Source organism: Plectropomus leopardus, chromosome 4 (genome assembly GCF_026936395.1).
Source record: "Plectropomus leopardus strain MGB_pleo_1.0 chromosome 4, ASM2693639v1, whole genome shotgun sequence".
Taxonomy (NCBI): Eukaryota; Metazoa; Chordata; class Actinopteri; order Perciformes; family Serranidae; genus Plectropomus; species Plectropomus leopardus.
Window position 1 is genome coordinate 14,922,785 of NC_142179.1, and position 19,048 is coordinate 14,941,832.

Here is a 19,048-nt window from a genome sequence, read left to right on the forward strand (position 1 = left end):
TAAATTCACTTTTTTAAAATGAAGGACATAGAGATGCTATCCTCCCATTACAGAGTATTTCGCACACCACATATTCTCTTTGTGTTTTACTTCAGACACCATATCCCAAACGAGGCCCCGACTTCACTGCTCAGAGCAAACACACCCACTGCTTGTCTTTGAAGCAGATGTAACTGTAGATTGTGTGTACAAGCCAGGAGGGCCAAACCCCTGCACTTTTACCGCCAAGAACACAGCCTCCCTCAACAGGATCAATCTATGGGCCTGAGGAGCGAGTCCTCCTGAGACACACAGGCTGGGGAAAAGAAAAAGAAAGTGTGCGTGTGAAGACAGATCGAGACAAACGACTACCACTGGCTGTAATCACTTTGGTAAGCCTTTAAATACAGAGGGAGCATCTCCAAACGTCTACTCTTGGCTTGTATGTGGCTGGCTCTACAACAGACATAAAAACGCTGCAGAGACCTCAGAATTTCAAGAAGGATTTATTAGGTCCCAAAGTGGGAGATCAAAATGGTTTTAAACAATGCTGAAAACACAATATTTCACCTTGTAAACAGGATTTAATGATATCTTCCTACTGGTCTGGTGAGTAATAGGTCAAATATAGACCACTGTAAGTGTAAAAAGCAGGTGTCAGGGTTGGAGTTTATACAGTGGTGAGCTTGAGAAAAGCACAGGCTGCATGTGTTTGCTCATGCTATCAGTGGCTGTTTTGTGTTTACTGATGTTTTAACGGTTGTTGAGGAAGACGTGCTGGAGACCATTTTCATGATTAAAGGAGGCGAACCAGTCAAAACCTCACCTGGCTATCAGGGGTTTGTCTGAGAGCTTATCAGAAAGGTAATGTAAACTCCACAGAGATAAAAACATTTGCCATGGTTTGCGAACAAACACAAAGTCAGAAGGCCCCAAGGGCAGAACTGTGGAGCTCAAAAATGCGTGATATCACTAATTATTTTACAGTACAGTGCTGACAGACCTATCTGTTTCACATTAGTTCCTTTACTGCAACAACTTAAGATGCAACCAGGAGTGGCTATGTTAAAATCAAAGGTTACAATATCGTAACCATTGTTCTATCAGTACAGGCGGAGCCCTCTGCAGGACTCTATTACCCCTTTCCAAACAAAATGAGCTCATGATTGCAGGTTTTTTGAAAGTCGGGTAAACCCACAACAATAGACTGCTTTCCTATTGCCCGGAGAGCAGAGCAATGTACACTCTGCAGCAGATGAATATGTGTGTGTGGGGATTGTTTTGGTGCGTCTGTTCAACGTCACAGAGAGGCCTGAGAACAGGTAAACTGCAGATTGCAGCATGGACAGAGGTCTTTGAAAACTTACATATATATATATATATATATATATATATATATCTTACTTATTCAGCCTCCCTTTCAAACTCGGTGCAGACTAATGTGGATTGTTTCTTTATCGCTTAGCATCAATTATCGTTTAGGATGACACAGATGGTAATTACGGGTGGCAAGTCATTGCATCTTGATGATTAAGGAGCTGAAATTAGCGTGTTTATCCAGCTGCTGTGTCCCCAACAATGCTGATTGGGGCCACAGGCGATGAATACCTGTGACTACTGCAGGGCCATTTGACCTGGGTGTGACACTTTCCCATTGCATGTTGATGGATGTTAGCGGGTTTTTTGTGCAATGGGAATGAGGCTTATGGGTAATACTTGCCTCTAATCACGATTAGATTTAGCATCTACCCGTAGGTAGAGGCAAAGATACTCTTTACAGAAGATGCCTCATTTCAAGCTGCAACTATGATACAAAATGTTATTCACTTCTGGTCCTCTAAGTGGGCATAGTCCTCTCTCCCCGCATACCCCTAACTCATTTGGAAGTGTAGTAATGCAATATGGATAGATAAAATATGATTCCAAAAAACAAACACTATATTAAGTACAACACTGTTTTTCCTATATACTGCCACTTGTTTTAATCATCTAGCATTATTTCTGATAACAGATTGTGGGATCATGTTACCAGATATTGCGAGAGTATTTTGCAAAAGCAGAATTAACTTTGTATGAGACATGTCTCAAACAAAGTTCATTTTCTCCTTATTTATGTGTCTTTAAAAATGCCATTTCAGTGTCAGAATGTGTAGGGGCTTGTGATAAATGAGTCCACTATTTACTGCAGTGACTATGGTACTAAGTGAACAGTCTTAATCTGTCCTCTCATTTACTTTTCCAGTTGGAATGAATAGACTCAGGACCGCCGCTAGTCTCCAAAGGGGCAGGACAGTGTCGAAACCTACCCAGCATTTCCCATAGAGTCCACTAGAGGACCGAGGCTGCATAAGATTTTTGCCTTTTTTGTTTGTGAATTTTATCAAACTATCCCTATAAAATAGAACTGGCAGCCCCCATTTTATTCACGTTGTGCATAAAATATTGGAGCTGCTCTAGTTTTCATGTCATCACTTGTCTGTCGGAGTATCTCATCAGGATACTCCGATTCTGAGGTGTTATTCTCACTCAGCTGCACTGAACTAAATACCCAGACTGCCTCCTCTCCCCAAAGCAAGCTGTTTTTTCCAAGCCAGTGCCCAAAAGGTAAAGTAATAACCAAGAATTTATGATCCACTTTCAAAAAAACAATTATAGTCATTAATTTCTAGTCTAAATGCCAAAATGGCTTTTAACCACGAAGTTAATCCAAAAAGGGAATGCTTGCAGTATGTTCAGGCAGAAATACTACGGTCTTTGGTTTAACAGGCTCTTCAATAAAAAACAAGAGAAGCTGATTTACAACTTAAATCTGTGAACCAAAAAAGTTTGGCTGCATTGGTACCAGGCCTGGCACCGCAAATATTTTTGCATGGAAAAGCCCTAAAAACAGGAGAACAGAAAGAATAATATGTTCACATATCATCATAATTGATCCAATGTTCTCAAACTCCTGCCATATTGGTCCGCTGAGTCATATATTTTTCCCAACACTCAACTTAAGCTGCTTATAGCTGGTGAAGCTTTGACTTCATTCTTCACTGATCACCGCATTTTAGAAAGCCGTGAATTGCACAATGGACCACACAGAAAAAGATAATCTGAATCTGAGCGTGAAGCTACAGCATTCATCAAACACATAGCTTTAACAATGGCAGTTTCTCCCAAAGAAAACCCAATAAAAATAGCGAAGAAGAAGGGTGTGGACATGGTCTTAACTTGGCAGAAGAAGACAAGATGATTTGGTGTTCTCCAGTGGATGCCAGCGGTGATATTTCCAGCTGGTTTTAACTAAACCAGCATAAAAAAAAGAAGACAGCGAGTGAAGTGCCAAACAATAACGGTTTATTATCCTGTTCAAGGAGGCCATAAATATGGCAAAATTACAAATATAAAATGAACACCTGCTTCTCTCAACAGCCTACTCTCATGAGTAAAGACGCCATAACACACCCAGGTAGCATGTGCGTTTTCTATTCAAGCGACAGGTGCTGTAGCCAATAGACAGGCCAAGATGGTTTTGACATTTCTGAGGTCTCTGCGCCTAATGCTGTCTGGCTCACTTCATAATGGCAATGAGCAGATGCACCTAAGAATATACTTGAAAGACAGCGACTTGCTAAAACGTATATTTAAGGACGACTTTTATTGCGCTGCCAAATCTTTTTGGTGCCATGGATTGCTTGCAAATGTAACGTTCCTTTAACTGGAACCAAACGAAGCTTAGCCAAATGTCAAGACAATCAACAACAAAGAAAGAAAAGAATAGAAAATACTTTTTTTAAAAAGTTGATTTTGTTGTAAGCAGGGTAATTTAACATTTCTACTTGATAAATGACTCACTATAGTCTAACTTTCTAGATGAATTGTCCGTCCTGGAAAAGGGATCTCTTGTCAGTTGTTCTCCCTGCGGTTTTTACCACTTTCCCCCCTTTACGAGGGTTTTTTTTGGAGGGAGTATTTCCTCATCTGCAGTGAGAGTCCAAGGACAGAGGGCTGTTGTACTGTAAAGCCCTCTGAGGCAAATTGTGATTTATTATATTGCACTTCATAAATAAAGTTGAATTGAACTGAATTTCAGAACCATTTTTGTTTGATGTTATCCAATCAACATCCCAACGGCATGTGAATAAACTTCTTATGCACAAAAATCCTGACCAATAAAAATCAAGTGTCAGCTCAAAAGCACAAAGAATAAAAAAAATCCCCAAACTCACAGAATACAAAATAAAACAAGGAACGCAGACACACCAGAACCACACAGATAGACAGCAACATATTATTCTTTAAAAGCTGTAGAGACACATTTTGACAGTCAGCAAACAGAATTGATCCATTCTTGGTAGTTGCTTTATCTTGGCTGTGAGGATTTCTCTACATCATGAACTGTGTTAGCATCGGTAGACTTTAAATAAACAGCTGGTAACATCTTGGCTAGGTTGTGGCTGAGGTTGTAGGGCTGCTAACTTTTGAATAAATCTAGCTGTATAGTAGCTTCGACCATAAGAGAAACATGCCAAATCCTCACAAGGCTATTACTCTGTCAGTTTTACGATTGGTGCTCATCAGCTGTGGAATTATGCAGTAACAGACTGCATTATCAAATTCTGTCTTGGCCACCTATGGCTTTATAGAGTGTAAATCATATCAAAATTTAAGTATGGCCCCTTTTCTCCGCCAAAGCATTCTTCCACCTAATTATTTCTAATGGTTCAGTGACAGCAGGATTAGCTGGCTGAACATCCTGCATCGTCCTGTCCCTGGACTTTGACAGAGGAGCTCTGACCATGTATTTACCCTGACTCTATTGATCAGAAGCCTGTTTGACAAGCCAAACCAGGAAAGCGCGGCGTTTGCTCAACAGTGAACCTTTCCACATGTGTCTGTGCAAACACAGCATTCTGCAACTGATGTCTGACATAAGACGTGATAACAAGTTTCAACAACGTGCTGCGCGAAAAACTCTAAATCGCACTTGTTAATGTTTAATGAGCTGTGCTTAGAAAGCTTAATTAGCTAAAAGACTGATTTGTCTCACATCAACATCAACATCTATTTCTTCTGCTTATTTATCCTCACGCAAAGTGATAAAAGCACCTACCTGATGACGTCACGTGGTCCCGACCCATGAGTAATGCAAATCCTGGAGTGGACAGCCAATCCAGGGAGGAAATCAGAAGAAGGAGCAGGAGACTAGAAGACGAGGCAGACATGACGCTGGAGAGAGAGACAGAGGGGAGAATGAGAGAGGGACAGAGACCACAGTGATTATAATTATCGGTTGAACTCCATGATGACATGCCCATGTGAAAAACCCTCCTGACCCTCTCTGTTCTCACTCTTTTTTCTCCCTTCCTTTCTCTCTGCCTTATGAGCACAAATTGTGGCTGCCATTTATTTTCAGCTGGTGTATGTGAAACCTGAAACACGGGACAGGGTGTAATTAATTATCATGCCAGGTTGCTGCTGCAGCATTTGTCAGGTAAAAGCTCAAAGCATGTTTTATGCGTATGAAACATTTACACTCTTTCTTTGACAAAGGGGACTCATACACAATCAGACATTTTTTTAATAAAACATTTTCTAAATCAAACCCATTTAAAATTATGTTGTCATTAGCCATGATTTCGTACAGACATACTGTGTATCTGCTGTAGTTTTCGAAATGACAACAAGTAGAATATTTGAAAACAGAGGACAAGTGACTCTGTAACCGACTAATAGTGAATGAAATATCTATAATATATACCTTTATCACTAAGCTGCTTCTCTCGGAAGCCAGTCGGTAATGCAAGGCCCGATCTTTTAAAACATTTGTCTAGAACATATTCCACAACTTCGGTTTACAAACACTGATTAATAACACTGCATAAGAGTAACTTCACATGGTAAAATTAAACATGCATTGAACATAAACATGCAGATTTTTTGTTTTCCATAGAAAGTTTTTAAGATCGAACGGGCTCAGTGCGACGTTCAGCTTGACAGTGGCATTCATGTAATATAGTAAACAAGCTAACTGCACAAAGGGTGGATCAGCAGTGTGCAAAAAAAGAGACTGTGTTGTATGTAGTTGCTGTGAGCTGTAAATTCACCACTTCTGAGCAGACGAAGAAGATAACGTTATCACAGAACCTTACAATACATTCACTCTTTTCCTTTGTGCCGCTGCCTGCATGTCTGCAACTCCCCAACCAAAGACTAGCCTAAAAGTTAAGAGCACTCACTGTGCAGCAAAATCTGGAGACCAAAACATACCCAGAGGTACGCTGCACAGCACACTGGCAAGCAAAAAAAACAATGGCTCGGCTTGAAGCAATCTCAGTCGACTGATTGGAATCTCCAACTTTGAAGGGGCAGCCCAAAACACAACACTAACACATATACCTTCACCAGACTGACATCAAAAAAGTATTAGTGACAAAGGCCGACTGTTGCGTCGCCTCATGTCAACTGTGTCTTAGCCAAAGTGTTGCAGCTAAACACACTGCGAAGACCACTGCCAACTAGCATGTACAACACGCCTGTGTTTGTGCTCCCGTCTCTGTCGCAGATTCAACATGCTGAATCAGCCAGAAAAAACCAACAAGGGCCAACTAGTGCCAAAAGTGCAGGACACGCTGCCAAAACTAGGGCAACAGACACTCACCAACGGCCAAACAATTACGAATGGTCAACCGTTGATATGTCAGGGTTTTTAAGTTGATATGGGGAAATTTTAAGTTTCTTACTCATCTAGGAGATAGAGAGCAGCAATATCATTTATATGAAGTGGTGTACCTGAACACCTGACACGTTCACTTTCCTTTAAGCTCTGTTTTGGTCTTCACCACTTTCTCAGGGAAATATCTGCTTCTAGCTGTTAAAAGTGCCACAGTGTTCATCAGCAGGTAGTGAACACAGAGCAAAAAGCTGGCAAAACAGCTGCCTGCTGCATCCAGAGACAAGTGGATGGGAGCTGTGAGAGTGAATCATTGAACATTGAAAGAAAGATGAAGATTGAACGATGTTAAAATGCTCTGAGAGAAACCCCAGAGTTATTTGATAACCATCCGTTTGTTCTTTGTTTGTTCTAGTTATTTAATGAATGGCTCACACAAAACTATTGATTACAGCAGCTTTAAGCTTCTCAAATCCCAAGCCAAGTCAATTCTATGTTTGCAGACAGTGACTTTTGGTGACCATCACATGCTGTGGCAAAGAAAAATTTGTCAGCAAAATTGGTACCACACCAACACAGTATTACTCCCCTGAGTTTGACTCCTCCACTTAAACTAGACTTGAATTTCCCAACAACACCTTTAACATAGAAATGTTGTGTCTGCCTCTGCCATCCTTGCCATCTATCTACTGCTAAAATGAGACTTTTTTTAACTATATGTGGCCTGTGATGTAGAAAAACAGTGACCAACTCGTCTTGGTCAATGAGATGGTGTTGGTGGACAAGTTCTACAAGTCAAGACCAACCTCTAAATATAGGCCAAACTTTCTGTCCGCACCCTTGGCTATTTACAGCTATGTCTCCACAACTTCTCCAGGCAGCCAGCAACCCCAAAACGTACAGGCTGTGTTTCTGAGGGCAACACTGCCAGTATTTTCCCCAGTTCTGGCATGGTCTGATGACAGAGAGTCTTAAAGCCAAATAACTACAGTGAGCTTGATGTTATTCTAAATTATTCTCCATGTTTTTACAGGAAAATCAGTTTGGCCTCCATAACATTTTTATTTTCATATATAGAGTGACACCTCCTGAGCAACAATATGACATCCTCAGGCACATTTCAGGACTGTCAAGCATGCACAGAGCATTGCAGGACCTAGTGGCTAGAAAATGCCTGGGAATGCATTCATGTGAATGTTTATACAACAGCACATTTCAAACTCTGGCACCCATTTACATTATGAATTAATGTAAAATGCCCAGATTAGATTTACTGCAGATTAATAGACGTTGCAGTGCAACTAGAGCAAAAACTGCACCAACGACAAAAACAAGAAACATCTCTGCAAAATTCAAGTTTGATACTTAAAGTCTGTCAAACTGGACGACTTCAAATGTAACACTGTTAATTTGTCACAATGCTATAAAGTTCCCTGACAAAATTATGTCCACGCCAATATACATGGTCAGTCACAACTGTGTGTGTCTGTGTGTGTGGTGGATGAATTCCAAACTCAGAGGCCGTACGAGGCCAAGTTATACAATACAAGAATTCATGGCAGAGAGCTGTCAAACAGCAGGCTCATCTGGCCCGACTTAAATGCTCCATTTACAAACAATTAGTGCTCATTTTCTGCATCTGACATCTTCAAGTTGGTCTTTGGATCCTCTCAAACTACTCTCCCTGCAGTTTTAAAAACCTGTCATTCATCATATTAAAAATATGTCGTTTTCCCCCCTAATGAAAAGCTAGTGCTCCAATTTCACAGTCTTAACAACCTTATGATGAGCACCTTTTTAACCTGCCTTTTTAATGAATTTATGACGATTAAGCTTCTTTTTTTCCATGTTGTCTTTTCTTTCATGTCAAACATTCTTTAATCTGTCGAGTGACAAAAGTAGAATAAAAGAGGGCCAAAGCGTCCCTCCACTCCAACATGTTGCCTTATGTTAATCCTAACATTCGTCTCCCCCCTCGCTCATCTGAAAGAGTCTGTGAAAGCCCTGGCAAGCCCGGTGCTTCATCTCCATCTCGTGCACGTTTCTCCCCCGTTCCTCTCCTTCTCTCAGCCAATTGCAGCCTCTCAGACTCACGGGAAGGCCACCTTAGCCAATCGGAAAAGAGGGAGGCTCAGCACAGGCCTCCTGGGGTCCCTTGGTAAACATTTAAGGCCTCTGTGGTCAACCTTCGTCTCACTACCTCTGCCCTAAAACGCTCTCACAGACACACGCACGTACGCGCGCGCACACACACACACGCAACATGAGCACACCACACATATTAGCACACACACAGATCTCGACTTGGCACCCCACTGCCAGCACCATGCCTCTCCCATGTTTCCTCAAATCTCTATTGATCATCTGTGTTTGTTCAAAAAGGAGCTGTCAGGAGAGGGAGGAGGAGGCTAGGAGTGGATGGGGTGATGGTGTGAGGGTGAAGCCAAAGAAAATGAAGGGTTAGGGGGTGAGAGGTCACATCATCTCTATGTTAGTTTCTCCTTCAGCTGCAGAGGAAAAGCACATGCACACACAGCGCAATGTTGAAAGCCTAAGTTTGAGGCTCCTTCAAAAAGAAACCAGAAAGACTATGGTGATATTCGGTCTTCATGAAACATTCACCATCTCTCTGCATATAGTAGACATTACTCATCGTCAAAATTTGCTTATTTGCTTTTTTCCCGGGGTGGGGGTGAGTCCAGTGCCATGAGAAGGGGCCATGGCAATTTAGAAACTAAAACTGTCTTAATCATATTTGCTATACCAGTGGTTTTCTGGGGCACATGACTTGAGAGTTGGTAAACAACAATAATCAAAAAAATGTGCTTTGATGCTTGTATAGTAATAATTATTTGTATCTGTTATGGTTAGAAATAATTTATAGTTTATCTTGCATTTTAATTTGTTGTCAGTCTGAGAATCACTGTGTGAGGAGACCAACTCTAAATGCATGGACAACAAAAAAATGCATTTGACACATTTCTCAAGTGAAGTTTCAGTAGTGAAGTATACAATACTCTTTGTTCAGTGCTACTGTTGGAGCTCATAGGGAAACATAATGGAAGCATTAGGAATTAGGTGGAGGATTACAGCTTTTGACACTGTTTTTGGAGACCTTGCAGATTTTCATGGTTCCAGAAATCAAAAGTGTTTTCTCAGTAAAATTATACAACATAGAGTCAGTCATTGTTTTCTGTGTCTTGGATCCCTTAAATGAAAATAATCCAGTGCCTGGATACATTTATTGAGCAAAGACACAGTATTGTAAAAGTCAAGCATTTCAGAAATCATTATGATTATCTATGACGGCACTAAATTATTGCTTTAAAAATGCAAATCTAATTAGTAACAGCTTTCGTAATGAGTGACAAAATGGTTTCTGAATTTTTCTTAGAATCCTTAAAAGATGAATTTAAGTGGGTTCCCATTTTGTTTTTATTGTACATGAGCATTCACATACGCAGGAGACGCAATCAACGACTGTAAAGATGAATGACATGTCTTCACGTCCTCCTGTGAAAAAATGAAGCCAAAATTGGAGCCAGAGTAAGCGCACTAGTGTTCTCCCTGGTATCAAGTTCTTGCCATCTGACCAACCAAGAGCAGTGTAGTTGAGCATCAAATAATTAATCAAAAACAAACATCAGAGCGATAAGAACAACCTAAAACGACAGGAACCATTTTTGGAAAAATCTGCAATGTCTCCCAGCATGATGTCAAAAGCTATGATCCTCAGCCATACTGCTAAATGTGTATTTTGAGTTTTTAGTTTGGCCCATGTCCTATCCGCTAACATGGAGGAGGTGGGTTTATGACCTGTACTGCAGCCAGCCACCAGGGGGCGGTCAAGATGATTTGGCTTCACTTTTGGGGGGCTGTCATGCTGTCCATATTTATTATACAGTGTATGGATGCAATATACTGTCCTGCCATGTTCCAGGAAGCATAGCAATGTGCCAACAATGGCACGAAAGAAGAAGACTGCAAGCAGATAAACATAATTGTACAAAAATGCACAATTTAAAATATATAACTCAAAACATGCTCTGCTAAATGCTTTATGAAAAAGACAAATTTAACATATTTGCTAGACCTCAAGAATAAAAGCATTTTGGAAGGCCAGAGTGGATGTAAACAAAACTCTGTTTGTTCACATGAAACAACTTAAAAAGTTTTTTACCCTTTGCACATCGGTGTTGTGTTTTTTTTCTCTCTTTTTTTTCCTATTGAGCAGCAAGCAAGTTCAATATTTGAGATTAACATGTATAGTAATTTACAAATATACCATCACGGATATTGACTTAACATCCAGAAAATCTTGAAAAGCAAAACAGAAATGGAAAGGAGGAAAGTATACATGCAATGCATACATCCATGAGCAAACATCAATGCACACGGAAAAATGAGGTCGCCCTTAAATGGGATTATGACCCCATGGTGTGGAGGACCTCTCGTCTCTCACAACCCTTGATGAGTTGTCAACCTCAATCTGTGAGGGACACTCGTCTTCAACAGGTGCACACACACTCTAATTAAGAAAGAATAAAGCGAAAAGCCACAATGGTGATTTAAAGTGGTTTTAGAAGAGCTAAGGGGTGTTGTGATGCACGCCCCAGATATATAATAGCTACCATATAGGCTATACCTGGCAATCTTTCAAAAAACAAAACACACAGCAAAAAATGTTTTAGATTAAATTACTGATAACAAATAATCTTTCATATGATATTTATTAGATGACAGTAATCATAGAACTAAGAAAAGTTATGTCCATTGGAATGGACCGCGGATCTGAATGGGTTATGTTACATTGTTTAGTTACCACAGATTGTTGGTGTAGTTTTTCTGCTTTGGATGGAGATAAAATGTTGGTGCATTGGGCGGCAGCAATGACAGGTATTTCTCCAATATGGCGACACAACACAGTGTGTTCCAAGACGACTGCCTGAACATAAATCCCCGTGGGCTCTCTTTGTTTCTTTGGCTGCCATCTTTTTTGTGCATTCATTGAATGACAGCACTTCTTGTTCTGGAAAATGATGAATGATTCGAGCTTCAGCTGGCAGTTGCCTTTTTTAGCTCTGCCTCCTGTGAGACAATAGGTGAGTAATTTGTGCAGTAATACTGTTGTAATGCGGTCACATCTATGTGTCTATAGAGTACTTTTAACCACTTCAAACCCCACTCAGCCTATCATAAACATTAAAAAGCGACCAGACCTGTCCGTTTATAAGTCTTTTTGGGGGGCTATACGGTAAGGATAATTAACATCAGCCTTCAGTCTCTCTTTTTGTCTTTCTTTGTCTCTGTCAACATTCCAGTAATATCAGATGGTCATGGTGGCCGACTGAGTGGAGTCAAGTGCTTCAGTCCAGAGGAAATGAAGTGTAAGGCAGAGAGGTGGTTGAGGTGAGTAGTAAGGTGCCACAGTAGGTAAAAACAACAACAGCATAGATCCTCAGAGCGGGTCTGACACTCAGAAACGATTCTAAAAAAGACATTGCCCTTGTCCTCGAAAAAATGCTACTGTACACTCAGCGATTTAAGGCTGTGCAGGATAAAAGTACACAATAGTAAGATAAACGTTTTTAAATGAAGGGTGATTAATTCAAAACTATTGTCCTATGTCTATGTTGCACTGAGATTTATCAAGCAACCACCAACTTATTCAAAGCAACCAAAGACAAACTGTCAAAAATTCAGGATACACATTCTCACATTGTTACTACTGCTACAACCCATGAGCAAACAAAAAGTGACCAAATGGACCACCCAGTCATTATGTTATTATGTAGCGGACATGTTGAAACTTCATGACAATGCTGTGGTTAGGTTTAGGCACAAAAACGAATTGGTTATGGTTAGGAAAACATCTTGTTTGGGCTTTAAAAAAGCACTTGCCATAACACATTCCAGACTGGAAATGCAAATGTCAAAAAACATCAGCTTTTCATGGCACTACGCTGGCATGAAACACAGCGACGTCACAGTAAAAATATCCTTTATTTTTGGCACTATTTGACATGGAAAAACAGTGACATTTCACTCAAAACATTTGGTCAAAAAGCCACTGGAAACACAGCAATGTCTCGCTAAAAAACAACCACATTTGTTGTTTCATGGTCTCGAACAGTAGTGGTCTGCAGTTTATCAGCCATCTCGACTTGATGTTGCATCATCAATCAACCATCCCCTCCAATCCCCAATCACAAAGTAAACTTTTATAACTTCTATCTCTCAAAGATACAGATGTAATATATTTATGGTTTGAGGTGACTGGGGTGAAATGAAATACAACATCAGACGAATGTCTGTCTATATATATATATATATATATATATATATATATATATATATATATATATATATATATATATATATATATATATATATATGAGGGTTATTAAATATATTAGGGTTATAAATCACTACTTTCATCACGATACAAAATTATATAGATTTTTTGGACAACAATACCATATTTGTCTATATCAAAAAGTCTGCCACAATACAATTTTGATTCGATTACGGAGCCTGCGATTGATATGATATGATGCTATATATATGCTTTATATGCTTATTTAACACAGTTGGTTAACAGTAGAAGCTGCCACCCCTTTATTTCGGTTTTGACCAAAAAGGATAAAAATGACATCTAAATAATTGTAAATAATTAAAACTGGTTAATTCGGTCAGAAAACCCTTTCTGGAATTTTTTTTTTTTTCATTTTAACCCAGACCTGAATCTTTTCCCTCAACTTCTGGGATATCTGACTTAATGCCCTGAAGGCTAACTTCACCAAGCAGCCATCAAAAGTGGATTAACAACATCAAAAATAACTGTTGAGTTCAGAGACAAAATAACAGTCTTTTGCAAGTCACATTTCCCCCAATTAATACAACATGCTAACTTTATTAGCATACGCCTATACATTACAAAAATTAGCTTAGCAGCTAGCAGGCCTTTTCTCTAATCATAACCTAATGACTTTACGTGTATTTTTCATGCTTTCTCTTACTCACCGCTGGTTTAGGTCACTGCATCTCCCAACAGCACAGATGAATTTCAGTGTGCATGCATATCTTTACAGCCAAACATTTTTAAATAGAGTAGCTAATGTTGCTTTTAGAAGTTAGCAAAGTGAGATGCCGGCAGGGACATGATGTTTACGGACTACACATGTTTACATATGACATGTGCTCTGTCTGTTGACTCATCGTTCCTCCAGAAACAAAAAATTTTCACAGTAATGATTATTCCCGGGTAAATAACATTCTCCTCATCATCTTTCTCTTGCCAGCTTGCCATCATCTGCCTGACACTGTGAGAGTGACACAGAATTACAAAATAAAGGCGCATCTGAAAGAGGATGATATGGATGAATGTTTACACTTTGCGTGATCATTGCTCAATGAGCAATACCTGATCATTGCTCTAAATCAAAGGATTTGATTAATATGTGTGTGTGTGTGTGTGTGTGTGTGTGTGTGTGTGTGCGATAGATTTATCTGACAATATGAGGTACCGAAAAATGTATTTCATTCGCTGTGACCCTTCAGTCACGATTTCTTATACATACAAGCAATGAACTTGCAAGGTCACTGTGTTGCACAGTATACCTCAAGGGCCTTACAACAAAGGACCCCTACATGAGCTAAAAGTATTAAATATAAATATAAAATGTAGCCGCAATAAAAAGTAGGAGTTAAAGCCATGTTATTGAACTGGTAGGTCATCTATGAGTTATTTTTTAAAGTAATTTCTGTGGATCTAAAATAGTTTTAGGCAACATTATGTTTGGAGAGAAAAGGTCATCTGCACTTACATGAGGCTTTAATAGAATATTTTGAACCAACTTTTCACCTTTCCCTATGTCTGCACACACTGAAAAGCCCTTTTTATACAACTTATATATATATATTTCCAGCTATTTTTTTCAGTTAGTTGGGTCCTCTGGAGTCAGGCTGGAGCTTTACATGCAGCACCTGATCTATGCTTTTAGTCCAACAGGGTTTCAGAAATATCATATAGCATAAAGATGTACAAGATTAATTCTGCCTTTAGGTGACTTCAGATGTTTTACAGACTTTTCAAGTCTTTGAATGGATTGGTGCAAATGTAAAGCCTTCCATTAGTGCTTTCCTGATCTTCCACCATTTGCTATCAACTCTTCATTGTGTATGTCTTCATTATTCCTGTCTTTAGCCCCTCTCTCATTCATTACCTTTCTCTATAAATGCCTTGATACTCTGGGCTCACCAGGCTAATAGAGGGCTAAAGAAGGAGTAAAGAATGATGTGAATCAATTTACTAAGACCTTGTTAATAACTTCGGAACGAGCCACTGGATTACTTGGAAAGCTGATAATACAAGACCTTTTCAGTGTCTGATTTCTCAAGGAAATCCAGACAACAATTCAGCCAAAGGCAATCAACTACAATCATGGTGTAAAGACCATATGAATAACACATGAGGTGATAATAGCAGGAAACCTACAGAGAGTAATATAAGCTAGGCAATGGTGTAGCTAGCATTGCACTACCACCAGAAAACGTGCAAATATGAAAGATTTACATCTCTTTAAGAAGACTTGATGTTCAGTCATTGTGCTTTCTTACATCACTCAACTTCAAACTGCTCCTTCCTCTGCTCTCACAAATGTTTGTGCCAAATTTGAAGAAATTCTTTCAAGGTGTTCTTGAAATATCATGTTCACAAGAATGAGATTGATGACATCACAGTGACGTTCACTTTTGACTTTTGACCACCAAACTCTAATCAGATCAGCCTTGATTCTGAGTGATTGTTTGTGCCAAATTGGGAAAAAAATCCCTAAATGTTTTCTTGAGATATTGCATTCACAAAATGAGATAGACGAGGTCACAGGGACACTGACCTGTGATCACCAGTTATGTAGGCTATCTATTAACTTTTTCACAGCAACGACACAACAGGTAATTTGTACATCCACAAACTTCCAAGCACCTGGCCCCTAAATTAATCTCACGGAGCATTTTTAATAACGCCATCTCAACAAGCTTGTTCTTCAGGGCTGTTTGACAACCAGTACACATTATGTCACTATTATTGTGGCAGAAATAATTATTTTTCAGCATCATTATCATCATTTCAAGATAATCATGTTTGTGAGTATGAGTACACAAAGTTGTCCAAGGTCCACTGTTGGGTCTCTCAATAATTACACAAGAATCATGCAAATAGATATTCTGCCCTCGACTTTCCCCTCCACCACGAACTTCTTTCTTTAAAATAAACAAAATGAAAGTAAACACACCGCAGACTTCAACATGAGTGTGCATGTTAGACCAGACACTGGTGAGGAAGAGTCCACACAGATGAGAGGCAGGGCCCCGAAACTGCAGCTCATCCAGCTGCTCCTAATAGGTCTTCAACTGTTGGATGTATTTACCTAAATGCATTAGCTTGTGGTGAGAGTGTGTGTTTACTGTGTTTGTGGGGAGGATATACACAGGAATATACACAGGATGCATTTTTAACCTATGTGCATGTGTGTCTTGTGTGCGCTCTCAGGCATTCAGATCTGGCTACTGGATGGCTCTAATGTCTCTGACTCTTATTTCATAAGAGAGAGTGGAAAACTCAGAGTCAGCACACTGGCATGAAGAGAGCCTGTGCTGGAAGCAGATCAGGACACACATCTGCAAACCCTGCTACACTCTGTGCAAGTGTGTGCGTGTGGGAGAGGGGTGAAAAATAGAGCGAGTGCTTGTATGCATGCACATGCATGTATGTATATATAAAATTAAGTGTGTGTATCGGAGCAAGGACAAGAAAGGGTAAAGGGTGCAGGCAAGAGACAAAGTCCAGCAGAAACAGACAGAGTCTGTGCTGCACAGATCTGAAAATTGATCTTTGTGAAAAATGTCTGCTTTGCAGCATTCCACACTGTGTGTGTGCACGCTTGGGCGTGCAATGGTTTGTCTAAGATATTAAAAGTAAAAGCTGTCAAGTTAAATTTTGGCCCAGAATCTAACTTTTTATTTGTTGCAGTTGCCTCACGTCAGTAAAATAACTGAGTTGCCACATTCGGTCATTTCAGAGACAATTAATCCAAACTAATCAGGATCACGGGTGAACTAATCTGGATTTTGGTATTAATGAATGGTACAAATTCAGTTCAATCCTATGTGGAAGCAAGTCTCTCCACCTGTTTTCTTGGATGACTAAGTATAGATGCACAGCATGTTCCTCTATAATTTGCACTAAATCCTGCTGTTTCTCCCTCTTTGTCAGACACGCACAAACACACACACACTTCCTGACAATCATGCACATTACTGGAGAAAAAGTACACATGGTTGCATGTAAAATCTAATGGTTTCCAGAGCGCTGTTGAGCTGTCAAAGGGTATAGAACATAACAGCTGCACTTAATGTTGTATGTGGGAGTGTAGCGAACACTGAGACAGAACCTGATGGAACTAACATCTCTTAAAACTCCTCGCCTCATCTATTAAAACATCTCCTACCTCAGCTACCAGGTGGACGCTATAATGGCTGCCATTATGCATGACACTCATTGTGCTTTTTCTCTGCATTAGTACTTACTAAGCTCTTGCAACAATAAATCCCATTAAGTATGGCTCAGCTACATTCAGACTAATGCCATCACACTAGAAAAAGGGTTGGTGATATACATAATTATATCAGTCAGTGTCAGAGGTTGCTTATCATTTTTAAATTGGCCTCTAAACTAACGGCGTCCAGTGGGTGTAATAAACATGCAGTCCTAGATAAGCAGAAATAAAAAGAATGATCTGGAGCCAAAATATGAGACTTAACAGTGCAATAAGACCTTTTTCTTGAGGAATCAACTACCTTACTACAGGACTAAACTAAGTCTATGCAAAAGCACAAGTTGCTCAAAATGCATATCGCCAGGAAATATGGCTGTTGAAGATGAAAAACCATTAAAAAAATCTTCTGAGAATGTGTAGGTCTTTGGCAAAGTTGCTCATAGCGTGTCATTAAATTGTGGTGTACTTTGTAATTAAAACAGCAGACGGGCAAAGGTGTGCTCCTGTGGTCAGTGCAGCACGCTGCCAATCACTAATGAAGAGTAAACAGACTGAGGAGAATCTGTCATCAAAACTGATAAATGCTGATGCAGTGAGAAGAAATTCAACACAGATATAGAAAAGTTGTTATAGACAATTCATTTAAGTAGTGGAAACAGTTAGTTTTAAGTAGTTCATTTAAGTCATCTGACCAATAAGAGTCCAAACAGTTTAAGTTCCTTTTCTCTATTTCATATTGTTCTCAACAGTTATCGGAGATACGTCTGATTCTGCCGTAAATGCTGGATCAGGTATCAGCAAGTGCTCAAGTCTAGTAAGCACTGATCTGACATAATGTCATTAATGAATAAACATTAACCCTTTAAAACCTGGATCCACACCAGTTTTCTTGTGCTGCATTAAGACACCTTTCACAAGGTATTTAACCCTTTCAAACCTGAGCAGATTGGCTTGGTTTATTTCCAAAACAAGAGTAAAAAAGGGCAATGACCAACTTGGCAAAAAATGTCCTACAAATGCCAATAATTAAGTAAAAGGTGACAAATAAATTATGTAAAAGTTAGTTTTTAAAAAAGAGGAGTGATTACTAGAAAATTCTCTGAAAAAATGAAAAAGTTGTGCTGTGCAGCCAAATTGAGTAACATTAACCCTTAGCAAAATATCACCAATATAGCAATAAACCTAATTTAAATTTTCTGTATGTATTTGTTCATGTTAAACAAAGCGTTTAACCTGAGCAACGCCTTACAAAATTGAGGGCAATCATTTCACATCCATACAAGACAGCTGTTTTTTAAGGTGATGATATCGGCTGATACACAAGTTCAGGTATCGGGATTGTTATCGAGAAGGAAAAAATTGTATCATCTCTAATTTCATATTACTGTTAACTGACTTCCTCTGGTTTTTGGACAGTAGATGAGACAATACCAGCAATTTAAAAGCAACATGAACTCTAGCAACTTCTCATATAGCATATTATTATTTATGGATTAGCCTAATAGATCAAAAAAGAAAATGTATAATCTTAATAGGAAATCATCATAGAACTCCTTGTGTCATGCATGTACAGTCATATGCACAGGCATATCATGGTGTCTGAAGCGATCATGGGCCAAACTGATCTCCATCTGTGCAAAGATCAATACATCAGGCTGTGTCAACAATGAAGCAACACTAACAGCATAGCCTGTTTCAGGGTTCAGCGTTAAACTTAATCATTTCAAGGCTTGATTTTTAACTAAGCTAATGTTTTTATGTCATTTCAATAAGATGTTTCTATTTTTCCCTCAGTATTTCATATGTATTATCAGTTTGCTGTTCAGGCTACATCCGTCAAGACCCACCATGG

General features: G+C 39.4%; 1 protein-coding gene across 1 annotated transcript in view; it reads right to left on the bottom strand.

The window, feature by feature from the left end:
• ghra (growth hormone receptor a) overlaps window positions 1-19,048 on the bottom strand; it is a 40,803-nt gene that overhangs the window by 21,114 nt on the left and 641 nt on the right. The window contains exon 2 of the mRNA XM_042488406.2: window positions 5,078-5,193. Within this exon, the coding sequence (XP_042344340.1) occupies window positions 5,078-5,189 (112 nt within the window). The 5' untranslated portion in view covers window positions 5,190-5,193. The remainder of the gene's footprint in view (window positions 1-5,077; window positions 5,194-19,048) is intronic.